Source organism: Trichoderma breve, chromosome 4, assembly GCF_028502605.1.
Source record: "Trichoderma breve strain T069 chromosome 4, whole genome shotgun sequence".
Taxonomy (NCBI): Eukaryota; Fungi; Ascomycota; class Sordariomycetes; order Hypocreales; family Hypocreaceae; genus Trichoderma; species Trichoderma breve.
The window spans coordinates 1,126,808-1,151,900 of record NC_079235.1 but is presented as its reverse complement, the minus strand read 5'-3'; the positions used below and the strand labels follow the sequence as shown (position 1 = coordinate 1,151,900).

Below are 25,093 nucleotides of genomic sequence, written 5' to 3'. Positions count from 1 at the left end.
AAAGAAGAAGAAGAAAAGTTGTCGGTTAATGATAAGAAAATAAGACAGCTGCCAATCTTTTTGTTTCACTTCGTCTCCCTCTTCTCATTCACTAATATGTAGGTAGGAAATTATGTCATACCGGGCTAGAAGTGGGTTGATCCGCATCCATTTACAAAGCGCGTCAAAGTCATGTCCCGCCTGTGCCTATCAGAACCACTTAACGCGTACTCAAACAGAACACCATATCACTCTGCAGGTCTCATTCATGTCTCGGGTTTCAACAAAATATCATCGCTTATTCTATCATGTCTAAGATATTACTACTAATTAATATACATAAAAGTCATTACCGGCGCTTGTGGAAAGCGTCCGTTTCCCGTTACCCATGAATCCACCATCCGGGATGCATCGTAGCATCATATGCACTGATCTATAAATTATATAATACTTTGGCAACCTCATGCTCCTTTTCAACATCAACATCTTCATCATAATTATCGCCATCATGACGTTTGATGGATAGTAAACCTCCAGGCCACCGCAGCAGCCGCCGCAAAACTCACCACCATGGCCGCCAAAATCTCCCTCTCCTGCATCTCGTTGTGAGTCGCAACCCATCTGGCCACACAACCAGCCACGACGCCCATCCAGCCCACAAAGAAGCCCGTCTCCCACCACGCCTGTCTGACACTGTCCTTCTTGGCCATCTCGCTGCTGTTGCGCATGCTCGTGCCCCAGCCGTCGGCCGTCAGGGTAAACAGGCTCCAGACGTGGACGGCGGGCAGTGGCAGGTGGTAGAAGAACATGCCAGGGACAATCCATTTGAGAGAGGCCCGTTCCAAGCGGTGCGGGTTGCGGAAGAGGTTGTACAGGGCGCTGGCCACGATACGCACAAGCAGGTCGGAGATGAAGACAATGATGAGTCGCTCGCCAGTGAAAAAGTACCACATAGTGGCAACGAAGGCGATGATGGGACCAAACTCGCGCTTGCTCATGCTATAGAAGAGCAGAGGGTGCGTGATGAGGTAGACTTTGGGCTGTAGCAGAGACTCAATGTGCGTGGCGCGCGCCCACCGGACTTGCTGCTTCAGCCAGCGCGCCAGTGTCGTAGGAGTGTCGGTAGCAGTCAGAACGTCGGAAGCAAACACAACGCCCCAGCCGCGCAGGAGGAGGTTGGTGGTGAGGTGGCGGTCTTCGTTGATAATCATGCGCTTCCCCATCAGCTTCTGGAGATACCAAGGGATCAAAATTGCGGGCATCGCGGCGAGACGAAATACGGTGCTAGGACCGCTCTGGCAGTCGCTCGTGGCAGTGAAAGCAGGCATTGAACGGGTCAGGTACAGCTCGCCCCAGTAGACCGTGGCGGCGAGATTTGTCACAGTAGTTTCGTATCCATTATGAACGACGAGTCCGGAACTGGCGCCGCCAATCGTAGGGTCGTGGGCGATGGCGTCGACAGTCTTGTGGATAGAGCCGGGGAATACCAAAGTGTCCGAGTCGGAAGACCACAAGAACTCGATGCCCAGGACGTCGGCGATGACAAGAGCAAAGATGAACGTAGTGAACATGATACCCTTCTTGTGCATGTGACGTTGGCGGAGGCATATATGGCGTACATTGGCGAGGTCGATCTTTTCCTGCTCGAGGATGGTTCGGGCAAGCTGGAAGCAGTGCCGAATGGCAATCTCATGGCACTCGCTCATATTGACGGGCTGACCGTTTTGCTTGCAGATGGAAACATGCTTGGTAATGAACTGCTCTGCCACCTCGCCGAGAGGCTGGGGAACATGGATAACCTTTGACTGGGTGGGATATACCTAGCGGGTTCACTCGTGTTAGTGGGCTTTGATGTCTGTGGATATGAACCATGATGGCTTACATTGTTAAAGACGTCGACCATGTCCTGGTCAGGCACGTCATCTCCGTCAATGCCAACAAGCATAAACTTGCAATGCATGGCATTTTTGTAACTCTCCAGTGCCCTGGTAAACAAAGCAGGGTCTTCACGCCATCCCACCACCGCTGCCATACTATCCAACCTCGACTGCGGTACAATTTGCGTCTCCGTGACCGTGAAGCCTACTTTCTTTTCATCGTAAAAGCCGTCATCAGACTTCTCATCCTGAGGAGGCATCATCGGCTCTGGATCCTCTTCATAGAACTGAAGTCTTCGGCCTTCATTGACAAGTCGGTTCAGTTCAGTGAGGAGGATAGTTAAGATGAGATCTAACGTGACAGGGTAACGACAGTGGATGGCAAAAGCCCAATAAAGGGGAGTGAAGAGCAAACAGCCAGCAACATGGAGCAGCATGCGAAGCCATGAAGTGTGGCGGCCCTTCGTGATGATTTGGGGGACCGAAACATCGTGGAATGAGTCCATGATGAGTTGGTCCGCGGCGAGTTAGGCCAGGGTTTGGCAGCCTCTAAGCAGAGAAAAGAGTGAACAAGAAACGAGTGGCTGCAGATTCAATAACTGCACTTGTTTAGGCTGCTTCGGCAAAGAAAAGAAAAAATAAAGAAAGTATCGGGAATAGGTGCAAGATAAGAAGAAAAAGGGGGAGCTAGGGACTGACAACTCGAGCTAAGCGTATGCCAACTACCTTAGCCATTATGGATACTCGTCTGACTTGAGATGCCGAGATGTCTGCCAAGTATCGTATCCAGGCAGCAAGAGGCGGAGTCAGAGAATGGCTGCTAGAATGACTCCCTCAGCAACGTAACATGACACGAAATTTACTCTCGTGAATGATTAGTCGAACATGATGTTTGCTGAGCGGCCGTCTTGACAGAGAAGAGCAGCGTGCTTATGCCGTGAGTTCCAGTTGGCCCGAGAGTGTACATTTTTTGCACCCAGCTTCTCGATCTGGACGGATACGCTCTTCTTCTTTCTCTCTCTCGTCAGCCCTGTCAACTGCCCCAGTCTTTTTCGTCTTCTTTTCGCTCTTTTTTTTCTTCTCCGGCAATCGTTGATTCGCCTCTTAGTTCCTCGGGTGAGCTTCAACCCGCAGCTCCGTATAATTTTACGAGTAGCGCGCCTCCTCTTGGCGGACAACCAGGCTAAAGCTGTCTTTGGCTTAGACACGACAGGGGGCGCAGCAAGGGTTAATTTGGACGAAGACCAATGCCAAAGACGACTTTATTACCGGCAATTGGCTTGCGGTACGAATGGGATTCTGATCCTTGTTCGGGTTTCTCTCTTTTGGACTATTTTTCTTATGTCGTATATCCTTACCTTGCCCTTTCCTGCATAGGGGCCGAGATTTGATTCAGCTGGGCACAGTCCATAGTCTTAGTTGAAAGGACCGGTTCCAAGGCAATTGCGTTCTTTTCGATGCGAACGCACTTTGCACATGTGCAAGTAAATGTCCGTGCTCGTTTCACAACCTTTTGTTACCGGAGGCTGCTCGGATAACTCAGCTTTCGGACTGATACAGTTGGGCTGACGTCGTGAAGGAATGCACACTGAATAGGCAATGGACGACAATATTAGCTGCGGCTTGATGACGTCGTCGGTCAGTTGAGAAGATATTCACAGAGCTGAGGAAAACAGTGCCCAGGCATACAACCAGCGAAAAAGCACAGGGACATCCAGTCATCGTATCCACTCGAGTAACATAAACGGCAGTTTCCTCAACTCACATCTCTCAACATCAGCTTTTCTATCCCTCGTGATGCTTTCCTCGTCAACATCGCTCTCACGGCCTCGCCACTTCTGTTGATTACAGGCTGGTGGCTCGTATGTCCAACTACCGTAACACCTATCGGCTTTCGGTGGCATCGATGTCTTCTTGTTTACCTCCACGTGGAATATGAAGAGGCTCTTAACCAAAGATGACATGTCCTTGTGAGATGAGATAGACCCCAACTTCTTCGCTTTTCACGAGAAGCTTAAAATAGCTACATATGTAACTATAAGTTTCGTGAATAGATATAGTCATATGTCGTTGAATACAACTAAACGTACTATTCTTGGAGATATTTCGTAGAGTAAACCAACATGCAACGTTCTATAGACAACTTCCTTAAAAGACTTAAGACAACATGTCAGCATTACACTTTGTCCTGCCTGTATAAGTCGTTCTGTATCCACAATGACATAAAAACAATTCAAAGATGAGATATTAGAAAATCAAAGAAATATGAATTATGTGATCATACCTGTGTTATAGACGAAGATGGTTGCTTGCATAGTATGACTTGTCGCCTGAGAGACACCACACGCAATACGAAGTATTTTGGCACACGGATAGGCAGCGTGATCCACGTTAATCCATGGACGTGTTCCCGATCCCGGTCCACTTACTAGTCGTAAGCGTTACCATCCCGCCTCTGCCACAACTCCATACATACGAGCGTGTAACCGGCAAGTTTGTTTTAATCTCCGATGTTGCCACTCGTTCTTTTCTACCCTCCTGTATAGGCAGTTGAAGAATGAGATACTATAGCCTCATAACTAAACAAATATTCGAAAAATCAGTGCAAGCAGAAGGAGAACAAAAACAGCGCCAAGAACGATTCCGTCAAAGCCGTTCCAAGCACGGAATTGGGCGAGCGAGGGACCAAATTTCTAACACCGGCGGCGCCATTTTTCACTCTAGCGGCACTCTAACCAGGGGCTGAGTATTCCTGGTCCGGCAGTTACCCGTTTTGGCAATCTCCTTCTGGGGCCATCCAGGGGCAGTCCATGAGGCAGACAGGCATTGTTTTTTTTTTTTTCTCTTCGTCTCTTTGGTGCCGGCCGTAGTTCGTACAAGCAGCTTTCAGCTTGGCGCGGTGCGTGTCATGCGAGTCAAAGGGGGCTTCTCTCTCTTCCGTCTCTATGCCGGAACAAGTCATCGCGCGGAGCCAGCTCAAATTTAGCAGCTTTCTGTCTTGGCTCACCTGGATCCTCTATGTTTATGGAGTCTTTGTGCGCCAGAGGCCCTTTTGCATGCATGTGGAATTGCCGGACAAGTAGTAGCACTACTTATACGGAGTATGTGTGCTGGTAGTTGGCGATCCGGTTCGGGCGTAGAATCCCGGCGCGAGATCGACAGCGGGCTTGACCTCTTCTTTCTCTCTTCTTTTCTCCTTCTCTCCCCTTTCCACAAGTTCGCGTCAGTTTCTTACTCAAATTCGCAGCTGTGAATGAGTGACTGCACCGGACCCGTTGCCGCTGCTGCATTCCCTCACAATGTTGGTAACATACAAAAACAACCGGCTGATACCAGCACTCATCATCACTGTGTGCATTGTCCTTTTCTACTGCCTTATTGACCCCTCGTTGGAAAACTATGGCTATGACCCGGTGGTCAAGCAGAAGGGCATTGTCGTAGAGGAAGTGGAGTTGTCCGATGGCCAACGGAAGCCAGTCGATCTAGGCACAAGCTCGACAGCGGAAACGGCAGAGGCGCCATCCAAAGAGGTAGAATACATTGCGCCAACCAACAGCCACAAGACGACCGACAAAGAAAAGAAGCCCAGCAAGGCCATATCATACAATGGCCTCTCAACGGATGACGTTCTCCTCATCGTCAAAACTGGCGGTACCACCATTTGGAAGCGGATGCTGGTGCACTTCACCACATCGCTCTCCCAGGACCGAATCCCCCTGGCCAACACCGTCATCTACTCCGATGTGCCGGAGCGGGTTGGCCCCTATAACGTCATCGACGTGCTCGCCAACATGTCTTCTACAGCAAAAGCCCAGCCTGATTTTGACGTCTACCGGCAGCAGCCCGAGTATATGGCCAACAATTATTATGTCGAGGCCGCCGGCGTCAATGGCGATGAATGGGGTCCCGTGGGAGGCTGGATCATCGACAAGTACAAGTTCGTTCCGCTGATCCAGCATGCTGGCGATAACTGGCCCAAAGCCAAGTGGTACATATACATGGAAGACGACGCATATCTCTTCTTGCCAGCCGTTTTGGGCTACCTGGCCAAGTTCGACTCGACAGAGCCGCACTACCTGGGCAGCTATGCCGCCAAGTCAGATGTCATCTTTGCCCACGGCGGCGCAGGCTTTGCGTTGTCCAGAGGAGCGTGGGAGCAGTCGTTTGGAAAGCAGGGCAACGGAAATGGAAGCCTGACAGAGGAATACTACCAGTACACGGCCGACCACTGCTGCGGCGACCAGGTGCTCGCGCACGCACTGCGCAAGCACGGCGTCAAGTTTGGCGAGAACGGCGGCGACGGCAAGTTCACATTTGGCTTCAACCCCGTGGTCCACTGGGCCTTTGCGTTTGCCAACGCCAACTGGTGCAAGCCGCTGCTGTCGTGGCACAAGGTGCACAACCGCGACATCGCTCGCTACTACGAGCTGGAGCAAAGCTGGGACTGGAGCAAGGGGCCGCTGCTGCACCGCGACTTCTTCAACGCCATGATCCTCCCCAATATCAAAGAGCACGCCGAGTGGTGGGACAACTACTCGGGTGTCTTCGAGGTTTCGTCCGGCAACAGAGAATGGGCTCCCAAGCCGGGCGCAGAGAATGGCCAGTACGACAAGGCGCTGTGGGCAAATGCCTGGGAGTCGGTTAAGGCGTGCGAGGCGGCTTGTCAAGGCTGGACAATGTGCATGCAGTGGAACTATGTCGAGGATCTATGCAAGATGGACGACAAGGTCTATATGGGCCAGGGCTATGCGCCAGGCATGTCGCAGAGGAAGACGGCTCTGAAGCACACCAGCGGCTGGATGTACAAGAGACTGGAGGATTGGAAGTGCTGAGAGCATGATTTAATGGTTAATAGACTTGATACGAGGATTTTGGTATGAGATCCTTACCTGGTTGGGAGGAGCGCGTGCTCAAGCTGTTGGGAACATTTCCATCAACAGCCCCATCTCTATAATGAGTTGCTGAGATCAGCATCTCTCGGGCTGGTTTAATGATAGGCGTTGGGGAGCGTTGTAATGCGAGGGATGTCTTATGGTTTTGCGCTTTATACGATTAGATGGGATCTAGTATGTAAAATATCTGGTTATGAACGATATGAAGTTCTTTGTGTGTGCGTCGCCTATGACTTATCTTATCTTGTTGACCGCTTTGGCTTTGATTCCTTGAGAAGGGAATGGAACCTAGTACTTTCGTACCTTACCTTCGTACTATACAGCATCGCAGCTGCAATTCCTACTAATATCAGTGCATTTTCTAAACAAACCCCTTGAAGGAAGCTGTTTCTCTTGATGCGTTCTCTTCGCAACTAGCGAGAGGAAAGTATTGTCCTGACAAAAAGGTTAGTGAGAAACCGCTACCTGAGGCAGTCTGAGATGGCCTGGTCATATTTAGCTTCGTCACAGTCTCAGGAGCGAGAAGATATTCTTCAGGCATTCGTCATATATCCCCGTCATTATTTATTCACCAAGCTTCAACAGCAAATATTGACATCAGCGTCTACTTTCTTGACTTAGGAGAGCGAATATTCCAAAACATGGCGGAACAGCCACAGGGTCTGGGAAGCTCATATACGCCAACGCCTCGCGAAATTGTACGACTTTTTCAGTGTCTCATATGCTCAAGGGTTATCACCGAGCCTCTAATACTACCATGCGGCTATCATTGTTGTCAAAAGTGTCAACCCTCCGGGCCATGCCCAATTTGCAGGAATGTCCATGACTCCCAACATGGCCGAATTGACTCAACACTTCGAATGGTGGCAGCCTGTTTCGAAACAGAATTGGAACGTTTACGTGTAGCCTCCCTTAATATGGATTTGTGCGCAGAGGTCGGAGTTCTGAACATCTCGACGGCCAGGTCCGAGTCCAGGATAATTCACAAATCCTACCAGCATGGTAAGCTGTTGGCCATATGGGATCTTGTTCAAGACGGTATTTTGGGGTGGGAGAACGATATCAGCTACTTCGAGCTTTGGCTATCCCCGGAAAAGTAGGGCGCTCTCGAAGAGGAGGCTATACAGTCCGCTCGAATAGCAGCAGAGAGTCACTTGATGTGTCAGCTATGCAAAGAGTTGTTGCAGGACCCTTGCGTGGCAGCTTGTTGTAATACGTTCTGCCACGCGTGTTTACTCCTCGCCATCAAAACATCGTCACCATGCCCCTATTGTGGTGAATCTTTATCGGGAATGTCATCACAAACGCTCGTGCGCAATCAGGTCCTCTCGGCTATTGTTGGGACGTTATATAAAGATCAGCAGGTGGAGCACCTGCGTCGGCAGCTTGCAATCTTTACGCGTGAATGGAACAATCTCCCCATTGTGATGTGGAGGAAGATGGTCGCACCTAATACAACCATGCAACTAGACAATTTCACCACGGGAACGACAGGACACCTCAAGTCGGTTCGAAAGACGCTACAAAAAGCAATGCAGCAACCACAACGGATCCTTGGCATAATACTCATCATGGACAATCCGCACGGCAAGCCCTCTCATGCCAGGAGTCCGCACGACAAAGTCTCCCAAGTCGGGGTGCTCGCACACATTCGCCGCGCGCAATGGCTTGGAGAGGACTGCCGCGTAGTGGTAGACGGTATCTCGCGTTTTACATATGGTAATCTCGTTCTTTCCGATGGCATCATGACCACCAATACCAAACCATTCCTAGATACAGCCCGTGTATCAATCGGTCTAGCACGGCCTATGTATGAGATACCACCGCCCTCGCCAAATACTCTGAACCAATTAACACGCCTGTCAGTTCAAGATCAGTTGAGATATGCCTATGGGTTCGTGTCGGAGATGATGGTACATCCTGAGTAGCTCAGAGGGAAGAATCATCTCTACCTATGCGGCCCATGCCCGATGGAGGGGGACGATTTGTCATGGTGGCTAGCTATGGCTCTCTCATTCGAGCCAAGATACTGTGCTGCACTCCTGTTCACAAGGGCATCCCGCTTCAGGCTTTGGATATGCTGCCGGTGGATATTTCATTACCAAGCTACACTCTGGACTCAGGGGGACGATGGGTCAGGTAGCTGATTGAGAGGTAGTTGGATGATGCTACGCCGGCTCGTTGCCTTGTAGCTTAGTACGATTCAATCAGTATTTTTCTGAACATGTTCAAATTCCAGATTAAAGTATTCATGTTACCATTCCAAGTTAGCCATAGAGAATACCGCGTCTCAAATTCAATAGGGTGAATAGCACCAGTCAAGACAGTGAATATGTCTGGGATGCAAGACAGCCAATTTGGGGTGCGGGCTAGTCACTCTCATTTGTGTTGCATAGAGTGAGTCGTATTACGCTCGGGTTGGATCCATTAACTTTGTGCCTCTAAAGTATGTTTTACTATGGCCTCTTGAATACAATGATTAATTGTAGCACATATAAAAAACCATGGGAGATTTGCGCAAGTAGATGTCTCGAACAAAGGGACAGAAAGAGGTTGGCCTTCTCGTGTGTTTGGATGGAGGCATAAACCGAGTAAACTTGGGGAATTAACCAGTTTACCTAGAGTTCAACGAATTGAATTAGGCTTCGCAACAGCCTTCAATGCTTAAATAGGTAGAGAAAGTATAGAAGATGATTTGAACTGTGCTGTGAATACGTGGTGTACGTTAATTCCCGGATTTGACGGATTTGGAATTACTTTTGTTTGGAAGACATCGTGACTAGTTGCTTTGGGGAACATGAAGAGGAAGAAAAGATATATACCTAGGCGCTTGTCGTCAGCCAAATGGAAGTGTATCATCTCTCAACCATCGGAGACGCATACATTCGATAACGAGGCCACAGAATACCTCTCATTTAGGCTACTTGGCTCGCATCATGCCGAACAACCCATATAAGCATAAGCCTTCTCAGAATGGCAATGTGTTGTTTGCCAAATTACCAGTAGAGGTGTGTGAATGCCATCAATCCCCCTTTTCAACCCGAACCTGATATACTAACTCAATCCTGATCCATCTAGATCCGCTGCGAGATATGGCGTATGCTCCTGGTGAAGCGCAAAGGGCCAGTTATACCAGTGCATATTCCTCATGACAGTACTATGGAGACCTTCTTTTCTTTGGAAAAGGGTCAAAATAGAACTTTTGCTCTTGAAGCTCTCCTGAAGACTTGCCGACTGTTTTATCAGGACCAAGAGGATCATATGGTCTTTTACAAGGTTATTCAGCAATGGCAATTACCACAGGATTCACGTTAACATATGCTAATCTTTGATCATCTAGTTCAACGAGTTCCAGTTTCCCAGAAGCCGTGATTGCCTCGCTTATGTTACTGCCATCACCCAGTCTCGATCCAGGGCTATTAGAAGCATCACCATCGCACTGGATTCTGACCAGTATGATCCCAGCGGCGTCAAAGGCCGGGGCCCAGGAGACCGTCTCCAAGCAATTGCTGAGCTCTGTCCGAACCTACGCATCTTCAGACATAAGAGATTCTTCTATCACTCAGGCTCCTTAACCAGCTGGGCAATCATACTATCCGACACCTTGAGGCCCATTGTGGCCTCTCTACCAATGCTTAAAGAAGTTTACATCTGTGGTGGGATTGGGGGATATACGAAGATAGAATGCCATATGACTCTGCAGGGTCTATCGTTCGCTAAGAAAATATCAACTGTCAACAATCCCCATAGCTGGTCAACGCAGGATACAAAATTCAGTGAACACGGCGAGGGGTTATTGAAGGCAGTGTGGGAAACATTGTCCACAAGAAGCACAGTTCATTTGCGGCCACTCGAACCTCGCAGTTTCATGAATGCTATTGCAACGACGCCCATTCTCACGCTGGGGTGGGATCGCCGGCACATAAGCCGTCTCAGTCGTGTGCCGCCGAGTACGGGACAGTTCGCACGAGTAACAGTGCCGGATTTTATATTTGGGGGGTTAGGGACAGTAAAAGACATTCGATTCCACCGCACTCTAACCTCCCCTGAATTACTTATCGGAACGGCTTGGTACTCTTGGGATGCCATCTTTTCGTCAAATCGTTTGACAGAATCTCACAGCATGTACTACGTGGTGCAGGTCGTGAACCGTTTCAGGAAGAAGTACGTCTCCTGGGTGTATTATTCGGGTACCAGCAAAGGGAGACGCCATGGAGATCGCACCCCTCAAAACAAGCTAATCAACTGCCTATGGCGGCTGAATTGGCAGGATAATAAAGCGAAATTGTTTATAATGGGGGAGTTATACAAGGCCAGGCACTATAGGCACAGTCGGGGATATTAGTGATCAAGAAGGATGCTTTTCATTATTGGGATTGTAGGCTAAGATGATGAAAGTCATTCTACCCTTGGTATATCCCCTAAAAGTTTCCGTTTTGTATAGATGACCAGAAGACAGATATAGACGAGAATGATGATACTAGTTGTGGCATCATTGACACAGTCTCTCAAGATGAGGACCCATCTTCAACCTCCACCTTGTGATTCTTCAGATCCAGCCCGTTAGATTTAACCCATTTCCACAGCATTCATATACCTATGAACACCTCTTTTAAATCTCCGATATAACAGCCTTTGCCTCACCAGTCCACCGCTCCTCCTGTATTCGCTGCCATCGATGGATCTCCCCAAGCAGGCACCGCAGGCGGAGGTTGATATGAAGACCACGTTGGGTCCACGAACGCCGCTTGTCCATTATCATCCGAACACCAGCTTCCTGGCATTTTGGACTGTTCCTGTTCACCCGGAGGACCAGTTACAGCAGCCACAGGGATAACATTGTTGTCCACCATGGAGGCAGGGGGCTCATTTCCTGCTGGAGAGTTTTGTCCTTGTCCCTGGCCATCGCCATTGCCATTATTATCATTCGTCTGCTGGTTGTCGTTTCCATTCCCATCACCCCATGTGTTGCCGCCGTTGTTGCCATTGTCAGTAGTTCCCCAGCCCCCTTGATTGTTCTGATCGTTCCCACCAGTTCCCCATGGATCAACCCCTGTGTTGTTGTTATTATTGTTGCTGTCCCACTGATCGTTATTATTGTTTGTTGTGCCCCATGTATCGCCGCCACCGCCGCCAGAGCCCCATTGATCACCACCTCCCTGGTTGTTGTTGTTCGTATCGCCGCCACCATCACCCCATGTAGCCCCATGGTTACTGCTGTTCGCCCATGCTCCGACGCTCCTTCGCGAAACGGTATCCCAGTTGGGACCCGTATCTCTGTTGCCGTTTTTGGAGCAGTTGGATTGGCCAGAGTGAGATGGTGGTTTACCGTCAGATCGGTTGCTACCCATGTTGCTAAAGGGGGATTGCCTTTTCGTATAATACGGGTTTGGCTTTGTCACCTCCGGCATCACGTTGTTATCTGGTTCTCGTGGCTTGTTTTTTCCTTTTCTATCAGGTGTACCGCCCATGCCATTGTACATGTTGAATGCACCTTTAGTTCCTTGTCTATTAAGTTGCTGCTCGTACCAGGCCCCAGGCATCGGAGGCAGTCCTTGGTAGTTGTACGATGGGTAGCCAGGAGGCGGCGCCATGGCATTCCAACCTGGTATTGGCAAGCCTTGGGTAATCGGCACATGCTCATATCCATGCGGTGGTAGCTGCTGTTGGGGTAACGGCATCGGCATTACGTTGTTGTAGCCATGATAGTACGGATTTTGCGTCTGGTTCGAATTGCCAAAAGAATGTGGGGGGCCAGCAGTATTCTCTCGAGCAGCAAACATGTGATGTCCATTCTGCCCATACACGGCTCCATGATATACGCGAAGGACACCATGTAGACCATCATAGTATGCATTCGGGGGAGGGTCATCTTGCGTTTCAACCACGCGCTCCGTTTGCATGACTTCTGCGCGGATAGGGGCGATGAGATTTGGGGGACGAGAGTGCGTGTAGTGATAGCCGTCTGAGACATGCAACCTCTGATCCGTATCCTTCGCCTTGGGAGTAGTATCATCAACTTCTTTTTCCTTCCCTTTCCCTGTTGGTGTTTTTTCGGAGTTGACCTCCTCTGCTTCCTTTTCTTCGGCAGACTTCTTTTTCTCTTCACCTTTTGGACTGCTCGTCTTCTTTATACCCTTTTCTGTCTTGTCACTTTCCTGGTTCTTCTTCTTCTTCTCGGGGGTTTTCTTCACTACTGCCTCAGATTCGCCTTCAGTTTCCTTCGCTGATTCCGAAGTTTCTCCTTCAGCACTGGAGACCTCAGCTCTCTTTTTTTCCTTCTTCTTTTCCTTTGACTTCTTGGATGGTGTGGACTTCTCTTCAACCGAAGACTCAGCTTCGGATACCGAGGTCTCGGACTCGGACTCTTTCTTCTTTTTGCACTTCTTCTTCTCGCAGGTAACTCCTTGCTTCTGCTTCTTTCTCCCCGAGGCGCATTCTTTGCATTCGCATGTTGGATGAGGCTCAGAGTCAGCCTCACTATCCGAACTCTGGACTCGTTTCTCCACCTTCTTGCTCTTGGGAGACCTTGTTGACTTTGACGGTTTGGCTGAAATAGAAGAACTTCCGGAAGAAGTATCTTCTGCAGATGATGTTTCAGCAGCTGAACTTGCATTAGAGGAACTGGCATCGGGAGTTGCCTCTCCAGATGAAGCAGAGGTAGAGGTGGCATCAGCACTTGTCTCTTCCTCCTCGCAGAATGTGACTGATGTCTTCTTTTTCAGGGCAGACTTCTTTGGGGTTGTCTCTTTCTCGAACCGAACTTTTTTGACTACTTCCACCACCTCAGGTTCCGACTCCGATTCAGGTTCAGGCTGGGGCTCTGGCGTTTTGGATACTTCAGTTGGTGTCTCCTTCTTTTCTCTTAGCCTCTCAGGTCGAGGGTAAGTAACTGTGAGGGTGTCTTCGCCGGATTCATCATCTGTCGTTACGTGAAGCCTGATAACGTCGCGCCTCTTTGCTTTGGGTTTCGGTGGTTTGGGAGGCGGACCAAGAGCTGATTTGATGGTTGTTCCCACCATCCACTCGCAGAGGAGGGAGGGGCCCGCCTTCTTGGGCATGATGACAACAATAGTAGCAGTGAATATTGCTAGAAGAACTGTAAATGAGATTTCATTGATGCTGACGTAGATGAGGCGAAAGTGAGGCCAAAATCAGCATCAGCCGCGAAATTGTTGAAAGTGAGAAGCGCAACTAGCCGAAGAAAAATAACTTGAATAGACTCCAGTAGAGATGAAGGGGAAATGATACTAGAGAAGAATAGGTGCCAAATGCAGTCAGTACCCGATGAAATTCGTCCGTTTGGTGATGTGAAGAAAATGAGAGGCGAGGTGGAGAGAAGAAACGAAAAAAAAGAGGAAGAGGAAGAGGAAGAGGAGGTAGGCTGCCAACGAGGCGTGCGAGCTACCCAAACTCCCAAAATCTCATGTCAGCTGGTTTCATCTGACCGCCCACCAATTGTCAACCACCAAAGCACAAAGTAGCATTTTCGTTCCCAATTCCATTTTTCAGTGTCTGTTGGTATTGTATTCCATTGTTCGTTACTCATACTCTCTTGGCTACCAAGTGTTCAAGTGCTGGCCTCCTTCTCCTGCAACTCTTTCCACTGTTTCTCAACTCTGGTATTCTGCCAAAACCTCCATGTTGCCAGTGCCACTGCCAATGGGGGACATCCAAGCATCAACCACGACCACCACGCTGGATTTGCTGCCTTTAGCTTCCGCATCTCTTCATCCAATACGGCCTTGAGCTCGTCCTTGGATCCGTCATTCCATAGCACCACCCCCTTTCCATCGCCCCCATAGAGGCATCTCTTTGCCTTGAGCCGCACATCCATCTGACTTTTGACCCTGTTCTCGGCGTCTTCTCTGCTGAGATCTTGATTTCTATCCATCAATCTCTTGAGCTGCGTCTCCGGCTCAGTCACGGCAACCACCATTGTTGTTCCACAGAACTTATCCAGCCGGCTTTCAAAAAGAAGCGGTACATCGAGTACTACTGCCCAGTAGCCCTGGAGATAACAGGTTGTCACCATTTTGACCATTCCCAGCCGTACAGCCGGATGGACAATCCCAGAGAGCACCGCCCTGTTTTTCTGCATCTCGGGCTCATCGCCAAAGACAAGGCGTCCCAGGACAGCCCTGTTCAATGGCCGTCCCTTGCCATTGGGTCCGTTCTCTGGCATGGTATCTGAAGTTGGAAGAAGCAGGTCTGGGGCCATGGGACCAAAATGCTTGACGATGGCACGATAGCCTCTTGTGCCGGGCTCGACAACCTCTCGAGCAAGGACATCGGCGTCGACAATGGGAAGTGAGTGGGGTGGTGATGAGAGAAGCGAGGAAACCGTTGATTTGCCGGTCGCAATGGACCCAGTAAGTCCAATGATGAGCATCTTGCCGTTTCTGCTCTTTATTCGCAGAGTGATATGGATTGAGGTGAATGATTGCAGAGATGGATGAGCTTGTTACAGTACTGCTGCCAAGGTGACTAAGCCTTTTACCTCGGCGTAGTTGCATGCATGAGAGTTTGTTTGTACCACCACACTGAGAGACCCAGGCCCACTAGAGCTACCAAAGCTACAGTACAGACAATGTACCTTAAAGCTACCATTACAAGATACGCTTATATGATTATAGGAAAACCCTAACAAGAATTAATCAGGCTCTGTTTTTCTTGAGGTTGACAATTTAAAGATTTTTGTCTACCGTCATCATTGACTGCCCGCATTAATACCGATCCTTGTAGAAGAACATGAGATGCAGCGTCACTAGCGCTTTCAGTGGCCAAGTGGGGACGCTGCAGAAGCTCCATCACCGCTGTAATTCAAGTTCAGCGGCCAAAGGCGCGAGGGCACGTGCCGAATGCGGCCGCAATAGGAAATTTCCTTCTGGCTGCAAATTGTGAGACAAGGTAAAAACCAAGTTTGCCTACGGCAGTGCCGTGACGGAGAAAAAAAAAACTTGCCTGACTCAATGGTCTGCTCTCCTCATCTTCCCTTACTCCAAAGAAGAATCAGGTGGCGTGTCTGAGGGATCTTTGAATTGCCAATTCGCAACATCGCATAACCACCGTTTCCATCTCCATTTGCATCTTCACCAAGGCGCCGTCATCGCGCGGCATCATCGTCATTGACTTGAGCTCGGAAAGCTCAGCAAGATGCCAGCAACCATGGCTCCTCCAACGCAGACCTTCAACCTCGATGTTGAGGCAATCTCGGGCATTTGCGGGTATGTTCTCTGCATCCTAATTGTCTATGCTGTCGCTGACCTTTGTCTTTTTGCCAGATCCATCTCCATAGCCTGTTGGGGTCAGTGACGTCGTCGTTATACCAGGGTGGTTGTGAGGGCGCAACAGCTAACTCCTCTCCAGTGGTCGTTTTCTCTCCGCAAATCATACAAAACTTCCAACGCAGCAGCGCCGACGCTCTTTCGATTCAATTCATCATTGCTTGGCTCCTGGGAGATGTCTTCAATATCCTCGGAGCCGTTTTGCAGGGAGTTCTCCCCACCATGGTATGCTGCCCGCTGCTCGCGTGACCTCGACATGAAGCTGACACTTCTGCCTCTAGATCATCCTAGCCATCTACTACACCATTGCCGATCTCGTACTCCTCTGTCAGCTGTTTTACTATCGCGGATTTACGTGGCGCGACGAGCCGACTCCATCCCCGCCCAAGACAAATGGCCACTCTTCGACATCGGCGGCCGCTCCTGCCCCTGTGGATGAATACACTGCCCTTATTGCCAGAGTAGAGCACCATGGCCATCACCGAGATCACCATGGCCGGCGTGGTTCGGATTGGTCTGGCTTCTCGCCAGCAGTGCCGCATCTTCTCGAGCCACCGACCACTCCGCAGCCACCGCCGACTGCCTTCCAAACCATTGTCTGGAATTCAGTTGTCATAATTATGGTATGCGCCGCTGGAGTCGCAGGATGGTTCTTGGGCGAAAGGGCCTCTGGCGACAAGAAATCTCCCGCTGACGGCGGCGATAACTCTCTCGAGTTCAACACTTTGGGTCAGGTGTTTGGATATATCTGCGCGGTTCTTTACATTGCTTCTCGACTGCCACAGCTTATTCTCAACTGGAGACGCAAGACGACTGAAGGCCTTAGCATGCTCTTCTTCTTGTTTGCCTGTCTTGGAAATGCAACCTATGTCCTGTCCATTATTGTGTACGAACCACGCTGTGGCGAAGAGGCATGCGAGCCAGACGAAGCAAGACGACTCTATGGCAAATACATCCTGGTCAATCTTAGCTGGTTGGCCGGCAGCGCCATTACCCTTTTGATGGATTTTGGTGTTTTTGCCCAGTACTTTATGTACAGGACGGAAGAAGAAAGCGACGAAGAAGAAGTCCGCCCCGAAGACGACACCAGCGCCATTGACGAGTCTTATGATAACAGACCATTGCTTGATCGAGGCTGAGACGGCCGCCTTGAACTTTGGTACTTGATACGACAACTTCTTGTTTTCCTCTTCATTCTTCTCATCTTTTTCATTTCTTTTATTCCTTTTATTTTTTTCACCCTATTTTTTTTTTTTTTTTTTTTTTATATCTTGGTCACCGCATTTTACTCAGAATATCTGGAGTAACTTTTGGTCCTGGCATTTCTTATCTCATTTTTTCAGCTGATCTTTCCTTCTTCCTTTTGCTTCCATTTCCTTTCCTATTTTTAGAAAATTATCTGGGTACGGTACAGATTGATGACACTTGGCGAAGCTTGTGCCATGGCGACATGGTGATCAAACGGTTAAACAGGACAACAAAATGGGTGGGTATTTGTGCATTTCGGGATGGCTGCATAATGTTTTAAATATCGAGTTGCTGTATACTCACGACTATAATCATAACGAATAAAAACACTTGTATAATGACTACTGAAGTGATCTTTACACATGGAACCCAATTGCTATTCTCTCTTCCTGGTGCATCCCGCTCTCTTTTTTTTATAGCGACGTACCCAGCAGTCTCGGCAAATTGAATTTCCGCTCCTCAAAAGCTCAATCCAAGCATTTGCTTAACCAAGTACAGACTAGCGCATAGATCCACTCCCGAGCAAGAATAAAACTCGAACTTCGCTGCCAGACTTTGCGAATTTTCTTTTTTTCCTTTTTCCATCATCAGTTGGGTTATTCTTACATCGTCAAATGTTCTAATAATTCACAACGGCGGCTCCGCATAGCGGCTTGCTGAGGGTTAACCTGATTCTCTGTGGGTTTCCTTCCGTTCCCGGCCTCCAAAATTGAATGTGATACACTTTTCCTATCAGCCGCGAGTCGACGCCTCTAGAGGGCTGTGACTGTGGGTGTCTCTCGACATATCTTTGCTTTTTTATAGTCTTTTTTTTTTTTTTTGCTTGACAGGTGGTGTGGGTTGAAAGGCCTAGGGTTGGATTGCGCGTAGAAATTGAAATATCTCTTCTTGGACTGTCATGTCAAGAGAGATGTAGAATCTCAGCCTCTATTTTGTGACCTATGCTGTACATGTCGAATTTTTTTCTTCGGCAGTACGAGCAGCGGAAACATGCTACAGACGGCAGAGTGTTCCTATGTCCCATTGAGCCGTAAACCTACGATAGGCCATTACATTCAGACTTGAACTGTTTCGGCTTCTTGTCGACGTCTCTTTGAGTGAATATGGACGTATGTACAACGCCTTATCTAGCCGAAAGCTGAGCGTTTAAAAGCGCCTCCATACCAAAAATTTGCTATCCAATTCTTCTTCAAGCTTCTGCGCATCTAATATTTGCACCACGTGACCGCACTCTCCGAATTCGAAGAGCCGCGCACGGACCACTTTGCGCTTGTTCCCGAAATTTTTTGAAAGTCGGAGGCGCCAACAGGATCTTCCGGCTGCGACAGGTTTCTGTGAGATCAGTTCCCTTCTGTCATCGACACCCGCAGCGCTTGTTTTCGCCCTCCTCAACTCACAATCAGACGCCCAACATGTCTTCTCTATGGAATGCGTTTACCGGAGGCAACAAGCCCGCCCACCAGCCGCAGCAGCAGCAGCAAACCCAGACCTTCCCCGATGCTGCCCCTCCTACCACCAACCTCTATGACCCGACCCAGGGCGCGGGCGTCGAGTCTTTTCTGCAGAGCTCGGCCTTTGCGGATCCTTCACAATTGCATCCCTTGGCTGGACTGAACAGAGACACTCTGGAATACCTCACACTCGAAGACTCAACGCTGTCCGACCTGCCGGGCGGCCAATCCGTCCTGCCGTCTCGAGGATTCACCGACGACCTCTGCTACGGCACCGGTATCACATACCTGACGGCGCTGTCCATAGGAGGCGCATGGGGATTCCAAGAGGGCCTGCGGAAATCATCCGGTCAACCCCCTAAGCTGCGGCTCAATGCCGTCCTCAATGCCATGACGAGGCGGGGCCCATTCTTGGGCAACAATGCGGGAGTTGTCGCCATCACATACAACTGCATCAACTCGCTGATTGGCTACCTGCGTGGTGAGCATGACGCCTTCAACACAATTGCTGCTGGTGCACTCAGCGGCATGGTCTTCAAGAGCACCAATGGTGTTAGGCCAATGATGATTTCCGGCGGTCTGGTGGCCTCCGCAGCCGGCGCCTGGGCGGTAAGTCGACCCTGCATGATAACTGCATGAAGAAGATGACAAGGCTAATGTAGCATACTGGACAGATTGTACGACGATCATTCTTCTCCGTCCCAGAGGTCCATGCCCATACCGAGCACGCCACCTTGTAATAATATAGCAAACCAAAACAACCTGTAACGAATAACATATGAAGAAGAAAGACTCTTCTGACGACACACGAACCACTATTAATCAACCACATATGGGTGGCCCGAAAATGGCTTTTTGAAGATAGGAAAGACACTTGGCTAGAGGAGGCATGGGAATTACAGAAACAAAAATATTCAGGGAGCGCCTCCTCCAGCCAAGTGCCAGATGTGCCGTGGGAGTTTGGACTGAAAGAAGAAGAAAAAAAACACATCTGTATGGTGGTGATAGATGATCTCTCCTCCCCAAAGTGAACTGTACATTATATCGGGTAACCGGTCAGCGAAGCATTTAGACGTTATAGGCTGGGGGCGTCTGGTCATGAATTTCAAAGTTTGGATTCAAAACGAGTGTGTCTGGACAGGGGTGTATGATGGTGGAATTTGAACAAATTTATGCCAAGAAAAGGTGTTTACATGCAGCTAAGTGATTCGTGATGTCTATGTTAGGTAGAGGTGGGGGATTCAGTTGTTGGAAATCGAGTCGCCTAAAACAGTCTCTATAGAAAGTGGCCATGGAGTGAGGGAACGGCGAGGGGGAGTCGAGATGGAAGAAACAGAGCTTGAAACTACTGGCTATTAACCTATTGTTGCTGGTGCAAATCAATGGGCAAACAAGCAAGTGAGATTGGCTTCGGTGTAAAGGGTCAATGCTGTTGCATTGTCAACCTCTTCACTCTACTTCGCCGCTCAATCCTCACCCTGTACAACAACCACTACAAAACGCCTAAAATACTACTCTTCGTTCTTCTCCTCTCGAGCTTTCAACCTAAATCATTGAAACTATTTGTTAGCTCGACTACCTGAATCGACATGTGTCTGCCTTGCTTTCCCTGGACGTGGACAGAGTATGAAGATCCGTTGGACTCAATGCCAGAGCAGCATGTATGGGTGCATGACGGGCAGGCGTGGTCTCTACAACGATATGTGAGTGTATTTTTTACATTTTGTCTTATTTTATCTCGTCTTTGTTTCTATTGTTTGCTACTGAATATTGTTTTGTTGCATTGTGCTTCATTTCTCGAGCCAAAAGCCTGTGCTAGTCCCCCCTTTTTCTTCCATATCTCTCATGGATGTGCAGCTCTTCCCCAGAGGCAAAGAGCTTGAACAACTAGTTGGACGCAGCCGTGAAATTTATTCGATGTGTGGATCGAATAAAAGACAAACGCGCAGCTGTCTTCAGATGGTGAAAGTGAATTGGCCAGCAACGCCAGCTCAGCTCCAGCTTCTTTCACTCTCTGCCCACTTCCTTTCCGCAGCAACAAACGCACCTCTCTTCCTCTTCGTACCTTTTTTCTTCTTTTTTCTCCTTCAATCCCTCTTTCCTGCGCTTGCTGTGCATCCCCTGAAAATGCCCGAAGCTGCACCGGATCTCAAGTCTCCCAAGACCCCCCGACGGCTGAAGACTGGAAGCGAGCCCCCTCGCCAGGTGCACTTCCAGAGTCCAGGCAACACCAAAACACCAACTTCCACCTCTACTTCCCCTCCCTTCTCTTCCATCCCAACCACTTCCACCACTCCGACCTCGGCCTCGACCGACGAAACCACCAGCATCCAGCCCGAGAACTTCCCTCAGCTCGCCGCACCGCCTCTCAGCACTCTGGGAGCTGGCCAGTGGCACACGGCCGTCGATCCGACTCAGAGCGTCAAGTTGCCCGGCCAGCCGTTTGCAGCTTTTGCACCTGGCCAGCACCAACCCGCTCACTTCCTACGCCCACAGCCGCAGCTCTTCAACGGGACATTCTCTCCTCTTCCGCAGCAGCATCAGCAGCTTCCTCCTGCAATCACCTACATCGGACATCCGCAGCCCCTGAACATCGCCATGGCCGACTACCAAAACGCAGCCCCGATGCCTGCTGGCATCAACTTCCAGCCTCCCGTGCCTGATACGACGTTTGGCCCGATGCCGCACGTCTATGTGCCTCGCTTTGACGGGAGCTACATGCCTGCTGCTGTTCAAGTCGGTCTCCCTTCGGTACAGTTTGTTTCCGCCCCTGCCTCGTGCTCCGTTGTGATGCCAAAGACATTCTACTACAACGGCTACACTTACTATGCAAGTTGACCCGCAGCGCTTCTCTCTCGACTGGTGTTTTTCTCCTTGTTCCTCTTTCGCATGTGTTATGCCTCCATAACGCTGAGAGGCCTGTTTGCTCTCCATTTCGGCTGCCTCCATGAGTTGCCTCGTTATCTCGGGGCTTTTCTCCTTTACCTACCCTATTTTATCTGGCACACAGCTCTTTTTTCTTTCATCTCATGTCTTCCTCGTTTCGTTTGCTTTTCATCCTTTAAACACACACATGCTAACTATCGCCTCCAGCAGCCAACTGTTGCCGGCGTCCCAGTCGCGCACCCAAGCTACGTTGTTGCTCAGCAGCCTGCCGTCGTCCCACAGCCCTTCGTCGGCCAACAGCCTGTCATGATCGGCGGACAACCAGCTCCAGCTGCGATCCCCGTTCAGCAACTGCACACTGTTCCCGCGATGGGCGTGCCTGGCGTCGGCGGCATGCCCGTCATAGCAGGTAATGGTGGCCAAATCCCCGATGTGTCTGGTCTTGGGAGAACCCCTGCAGAGGAAACCGTGCGGCAACTTCAGTTTGCGCACGCGAACAAGTTGTTCGAGCCTCAGGAGTTCAAGCCATCGGACGATGACCCATCTCGTTTCTACTATGTTCGCGAAGTTGACGGTAATTGGACCCAGCGCAACCGGTTTACTATTGACCACCTAGGTGACTGTCGATGGTACGTCACCGACGAGGGCTGGTTCTACGCCGTACGAATGCCCAACTAGAAGGAACGAGTGAGACGAATAAAATTTGCCCTCGGACGAATGATGAAGATGAAGAGTTGTGAGTACATTTCTGAGGAGCATGGGATTGGCCAAACAACTGAGACTGGAGAAAAAGATACATTATAACCCGTTTGCTTGCCACTTCTCCCAGTCGCTACGCCTCAACGTAGGTTAGTCAAGTCCATGAGAACAAGCAGTCTCGAATCTGAGCAGCTCATACTGACTTCCATCAGGATATCGTCCGGGATATGTTTGAGACACGCCTATATCTAATCAGCGGGTATAGTTGTCATGAATTGTCACCAATTCATTGTAGAAGCTAACGCTTCAAGCAGCTCAAGCCCGTTTACGAAGGATGGTGCAGTTTGGTAAATGAAACCTGGCTAGAAACATGGGCAGTTTTGGACCTTGATAGTTATCTTCCGGCACGTACCTAGGCCACTTACGAAAAGGGATTTGCTCTGGCAGGTACTTGCTAGTACCATTACACCTACTCGATTCATCTCAATCAACCTTATGCACATGTGTCATGCCTGTCAAGTGTTTTGAGTGAAATCTGATCGAGATATTAACAAACAGGGACTAGAAGATGCGTGCGGGTTCACGCCAATCTGGTCACAGCCCACATCAGTCGTCTCAATCCCGCCTCATGCCTGTACAACCGCTAACGAGTCAAATATGAACCGATCGATCCAATGCCCACCGGGACGTTGGATAAAAAGAGTCAAGGGTCTTCTACCCACCACACCTCAAAGTCCAATGATCCTAGCATCGAATCCTAAAGCTGCACTCCGAGACCGAGACTGCGGCATCCTGCGGCAAACCCCAGCCAATAGCGATGCATCCTTTCGCCGCAGTTATGCAATCTGGACAATTTCTCTCTTCCCCAGATCCTAGCTTGCAGTGGCGTTGCAGATGTCAGCATACTGAAAGACCAAAAGCATCGCAGTCCACTCCACGGTACCCCAGCTTTTGGGCTTGAATAAATATCCAAACACTCCGAATCCCGAAGCTACGCCATCTCAAGAGGAGGGTTTCGGTCTGCTTCGTGATGAGTAATGGCGGTAACGCTGGAACCCCTCACTCTGGTAGATTCCATATATGTATATTAATCAGCCCGGATGGAATTGCCAAAGCTCGACAGAAAGACGACCGTAACGACGCTTATCTGGACGCTAGAAGCGGCAAATACGCACGATAGCCGGATATCAAGGGAAAGGGAATAAGCTAGGGGAAAACGTCATTATAAATCGCAACCACGAAAGGCGTATAGCAAAACCACCACAACTACTCTCCATAATTTTTTTTTCTCTCGAGGCCATCTAAACCGCTTTTCTCATTCTTCCTCTTTTCCTCCTTGATCAAATAGTAAGAACATCCGCCCTGCCGGTTACCCAGGCCTCGTTACCAAATGTCACAAGTCTTCAAGCCCGGCCCGCCCTCACTGGCCAACGACGACTCCATGCTGTCGCGCAGATTCGGCAAGGAGACGATCAACTACTATGGCGGCGGGCTGCTGAACCGCTTCTCATTCCTGCGCAACGACATCAAGTTCATCCGTGCGGCGGCCACAACACCCGCGGCACGATTTGTGGCACTGCGCGACCTGAACCCGCTGATTGAGAATGCGCGGCGACTGGCGTTTTTCGGACTCAACGATGTGAAGCCGCTGATTGGGGCGGATCCCTTTGGGAAGTCGGACGAGGAGAAGAAGACGGCGTTTGACTCGACGAAGCCGAGCCCGACGCTGCTTTTCTTGGGGTTATTGCCGGATACGCCGCAGGGAGTGGATTTTGAGACGAGCAAGCATGGGGTTGTCAATGGGCAGCCGTACTTTGCGTTGGATGTGACGCCGGCGGGGAGCACTGCGGAGGTTGCCGAGGCGTTTGTGAAGGATGCTGAGGCGAAGGGGTATTCGATCCAGACGAATGTGCGAACCATGACGCTGGATCCTGAAGAAGGTGAGTTGGGATACTCATTTTTGACTTTGTTGAATCTCATATTCATGTCTCATGCTCACTTCTCATTCTCACCCCCTCACCTCTCACCCCTCATTCCCCCAACTTCCCACTCAAAAGATATAGTCCTAACAACTAATCTCATGAATCAGCCGCCATCCTCGCCCAGGCCCGCTCTCTCATCGACTGGAATGTTCGCAACCGCTTCTGCGCCGGCTGCGGCAATCTCAACCTCTCCGTCGAGTCCGGCTACAAGCGAGTCTGCCCGCCCACAGATTACGCCGGCGGCTCCGAGGCCACGGCCCGCGCCGACTGTCCCACGCGCCACGGCATCTCCAACGTGTGCTTCCCGCGCACCGATCCGACCATGATCGTCGCTGTCATTTCTTCCGACGGCAAGCGCATGCTGCTCGGTCGCCAGAGCCGCTGGCCGCCCAAGTGGCACAGCACCTTGGCCGGCTTCATCGAGCCCGGCGAGTCTATCGAGGATTCCGTGCGTCGCGAGGTCTGGGAGGAGGCTGGTGTTCGGGTTGGAAGGGTCACGATTCAGTCTAGTCAGCCTTGGCCGTATCCGTCGAGTCTCATGATTGGCGCTATTGCGCAGGCGCTGCCGGACGGAGAGGAGATTAGCTTGCTGGACAAGGAGCTTGAGAGCGCTAGTTGGTTCACGTTTGAGGAGGTTCGTGAGGCGCTTAAGAAGGGGACCAGTGCGCTGGGAGATCCTGCGCCGGAGGGATATGTTGGGCCGTTGTACGTGCCGCCGTCGCAGGCTATTGCGCACCAGCTGATGCAGGCTGTTGTGGATGGATACATGGATGTGGCGTCGAAGATATAAGT

General features: G+C 50.1%; 10 protein-coding genes across 10 annotated transcripts; 7 read left to right on the top strand and 3 right to left on the bottom strand.

The window, feature by feature from the left end:
- Positions 1-485: 485 nt before the first annotated feature.
- T069G_06657 (glycosyltransferase like family 2 domain-containing protein) lies at positions 486-2,362 on the bottom strand (the record flags this gene model as incomplete). Its single annotated transcript, XM_056173867.1, has 2 exons — positions 486-1,799; positions 1,862-2,362. The coding sequence occupies 2 exons, from the start codon at positions 2,360-2,362 to the stop codon at positions 486-488; spliced, it is 1,815 nt and encodes a 604-aa protein (XP_056027446.1).
- Positions 2,363-5,155: 2,793 nt separating this feature from the next.
- Positions 5,156-6,688, top strand: T069G_06656 (uncharacterized protein; the record flags this gene model as incomplete). Its single annotated transcript, XM_056173866.1, has 1 exon — positions 5,156-6,688. The coding sequence occupies one exon, from the start codon at positions 5,156-5,158 to the stop codon at positions 6,686-6,688; it is 1,533 nt and encodes a 510-aa protein (XP_056027445.1).
- A 1,352-nt stretch (positions 6,689-8,040) lies between these two features.
- On the top strand, positions 8,041-8,676 carry T069G_06655 (ATP-dependent protease la (LON) substrate-binding domain-containing protein; the record flags this gene model as incomplete). Its single annotated transcript, XM_056173865.1, has 1 exon — positions 8,041-8,676. One exon carries the CDS (start codon positions 8,041-8,043, stop codon positions 8,674-8,676), a length of 636 nt encoding a protein of 211 aa, XP_056027444.1.
- Positions 8,677-9,684: 1,008 nt separating this feature from the next.
- T069G_06654 (uncharacterized protein) lies at positions 9,685-10,387 on the top strand (the record flags this gene model as incomplete). The annotated part of the gene is made up of 4 exons (XM_056173864.1): positions 9,685-9,756; positions 9,827-10,024; positions 10,089-10,201; positions 10,315-10,387. The coding sequence occupies 4 exons, from the start codon at positions 9,685-9,687 to the stop codon at positions 10,385-10,387; spliced, it is 456 nt and encodes a 151-aa protein (XP_056027443.1).
- A 1,001-nt stretch (positions 10,388-11,388) lies between these two features.
- T069G_06653 (uncharacterized protein) lies at positions 11,389-13,809 on the bottom strand (the record flags this gene model as incomplete). Its single annotated transcript, XM_056173863.1, has 4 exons — positions 11,389-11,544; positions 11,599-12,302; positions 12,354-13,298; positions 13,359-13,809. The coding sequence occupies 4 exons, from the start codon at positions 13,807-13,809 to the stop codon at positions 11,389-11,391; spliced, it is 2,256 nt and encodes a 751-aa protein (XP_056027442.1).
- Positions 13,810-14,318: 509 nt separating this feature from the next.
- Positions 14,319-15,140, bottom strand: T069G_06652 (dephospho-CoA kinase domain-containing protein; the record flags this gene model as incomplete). The annotated part of the gene is made up of 1 exon (XM_056173862.1): positions 14,319-15,140. One exon carries the CDS (start codon positions 15,138-15,140, stop codon positions 14,319-14,321), a length of 822 nt encoding a protein of 273 aa, XP_056027441.1.
- Positions 15,141-15,916: 776 nt separating this feature from the next.
- T069G_06651 (PQ loop repeat domain-containing protein) lies at positions 15,917-17,174 on the top strand (the record flags this gene model as incomplete). Its single annotated transcript, XM_056173861.1, has 5 exons — positions 15,917-15,975; positions 16,033-16,055; positions 16,118-16,260; positions 16,317-16,921; positions 17,006-17,174. 5 exons carry the CDS (start codon positions 15,917-15,919, stop codon positions 17,172-17,174), a joined length of 999 nt encoding a protein of 332 aa, XP_056027440.1.
- Positions 17,175-18,695: 1,521 nt separating this feature from the next.
- On the top strand, positions 18,696-19,474 carry T069G_06650 (tim17/Tim22/Tim23/Pmp24 family domain-containing protein; the record flags this gene model as incomplete). The annotated part of the gene is made up of 2 exons (XM_056173860.1): positions 18,696-19,343; positions 19,409-19,474. 2 exons carry the CDS (start codon positions 18,696-18,698, stop codon positions 19,472-19,474), a joined length of 714 nt encoding a protein of 237 aa, XP_056027439.1.
- Positions 19,475-20,861: 1,387 nt separating this feature from the next.
- On the top strand, positions 20,862-22,298 carry T069G_06649 (uncharacterized protein; the record flags this gene model as incomplete). The annotated part of the gene is made up of 2 exons (XM_056173859.1): positions 20,862-21,485; positions 21,831-22,298. 2 exons carry the CDS (start codon positions 20,862-20,864, stop codon positions 22,296-22,298), a joined length of 1,092 nt encoding a protein of 363 aa, XP_056027438.1.
- Positions 22,299-23,709: 1,411 nt separating this feature from the next.
- On the top strand, positions 23,710-25,091 carry T069G_06648 (NUDIX domain-containing protein; the record flags this gene model as incomplete). Its single annotated transcript, XM_056173858.1, has 2 exons — positions 23,710-24,259; positions 24,409-25,091. 2 exons carry the CDS (start codon positions 23,710-23,712, stop codon positions 25,089-25,091), a joined length of 1,233 nt encoding a protein of 410 aa, XP_056027437.1.
- Positions 25,092-25,093: the final 2 nt, after the last annotated feature.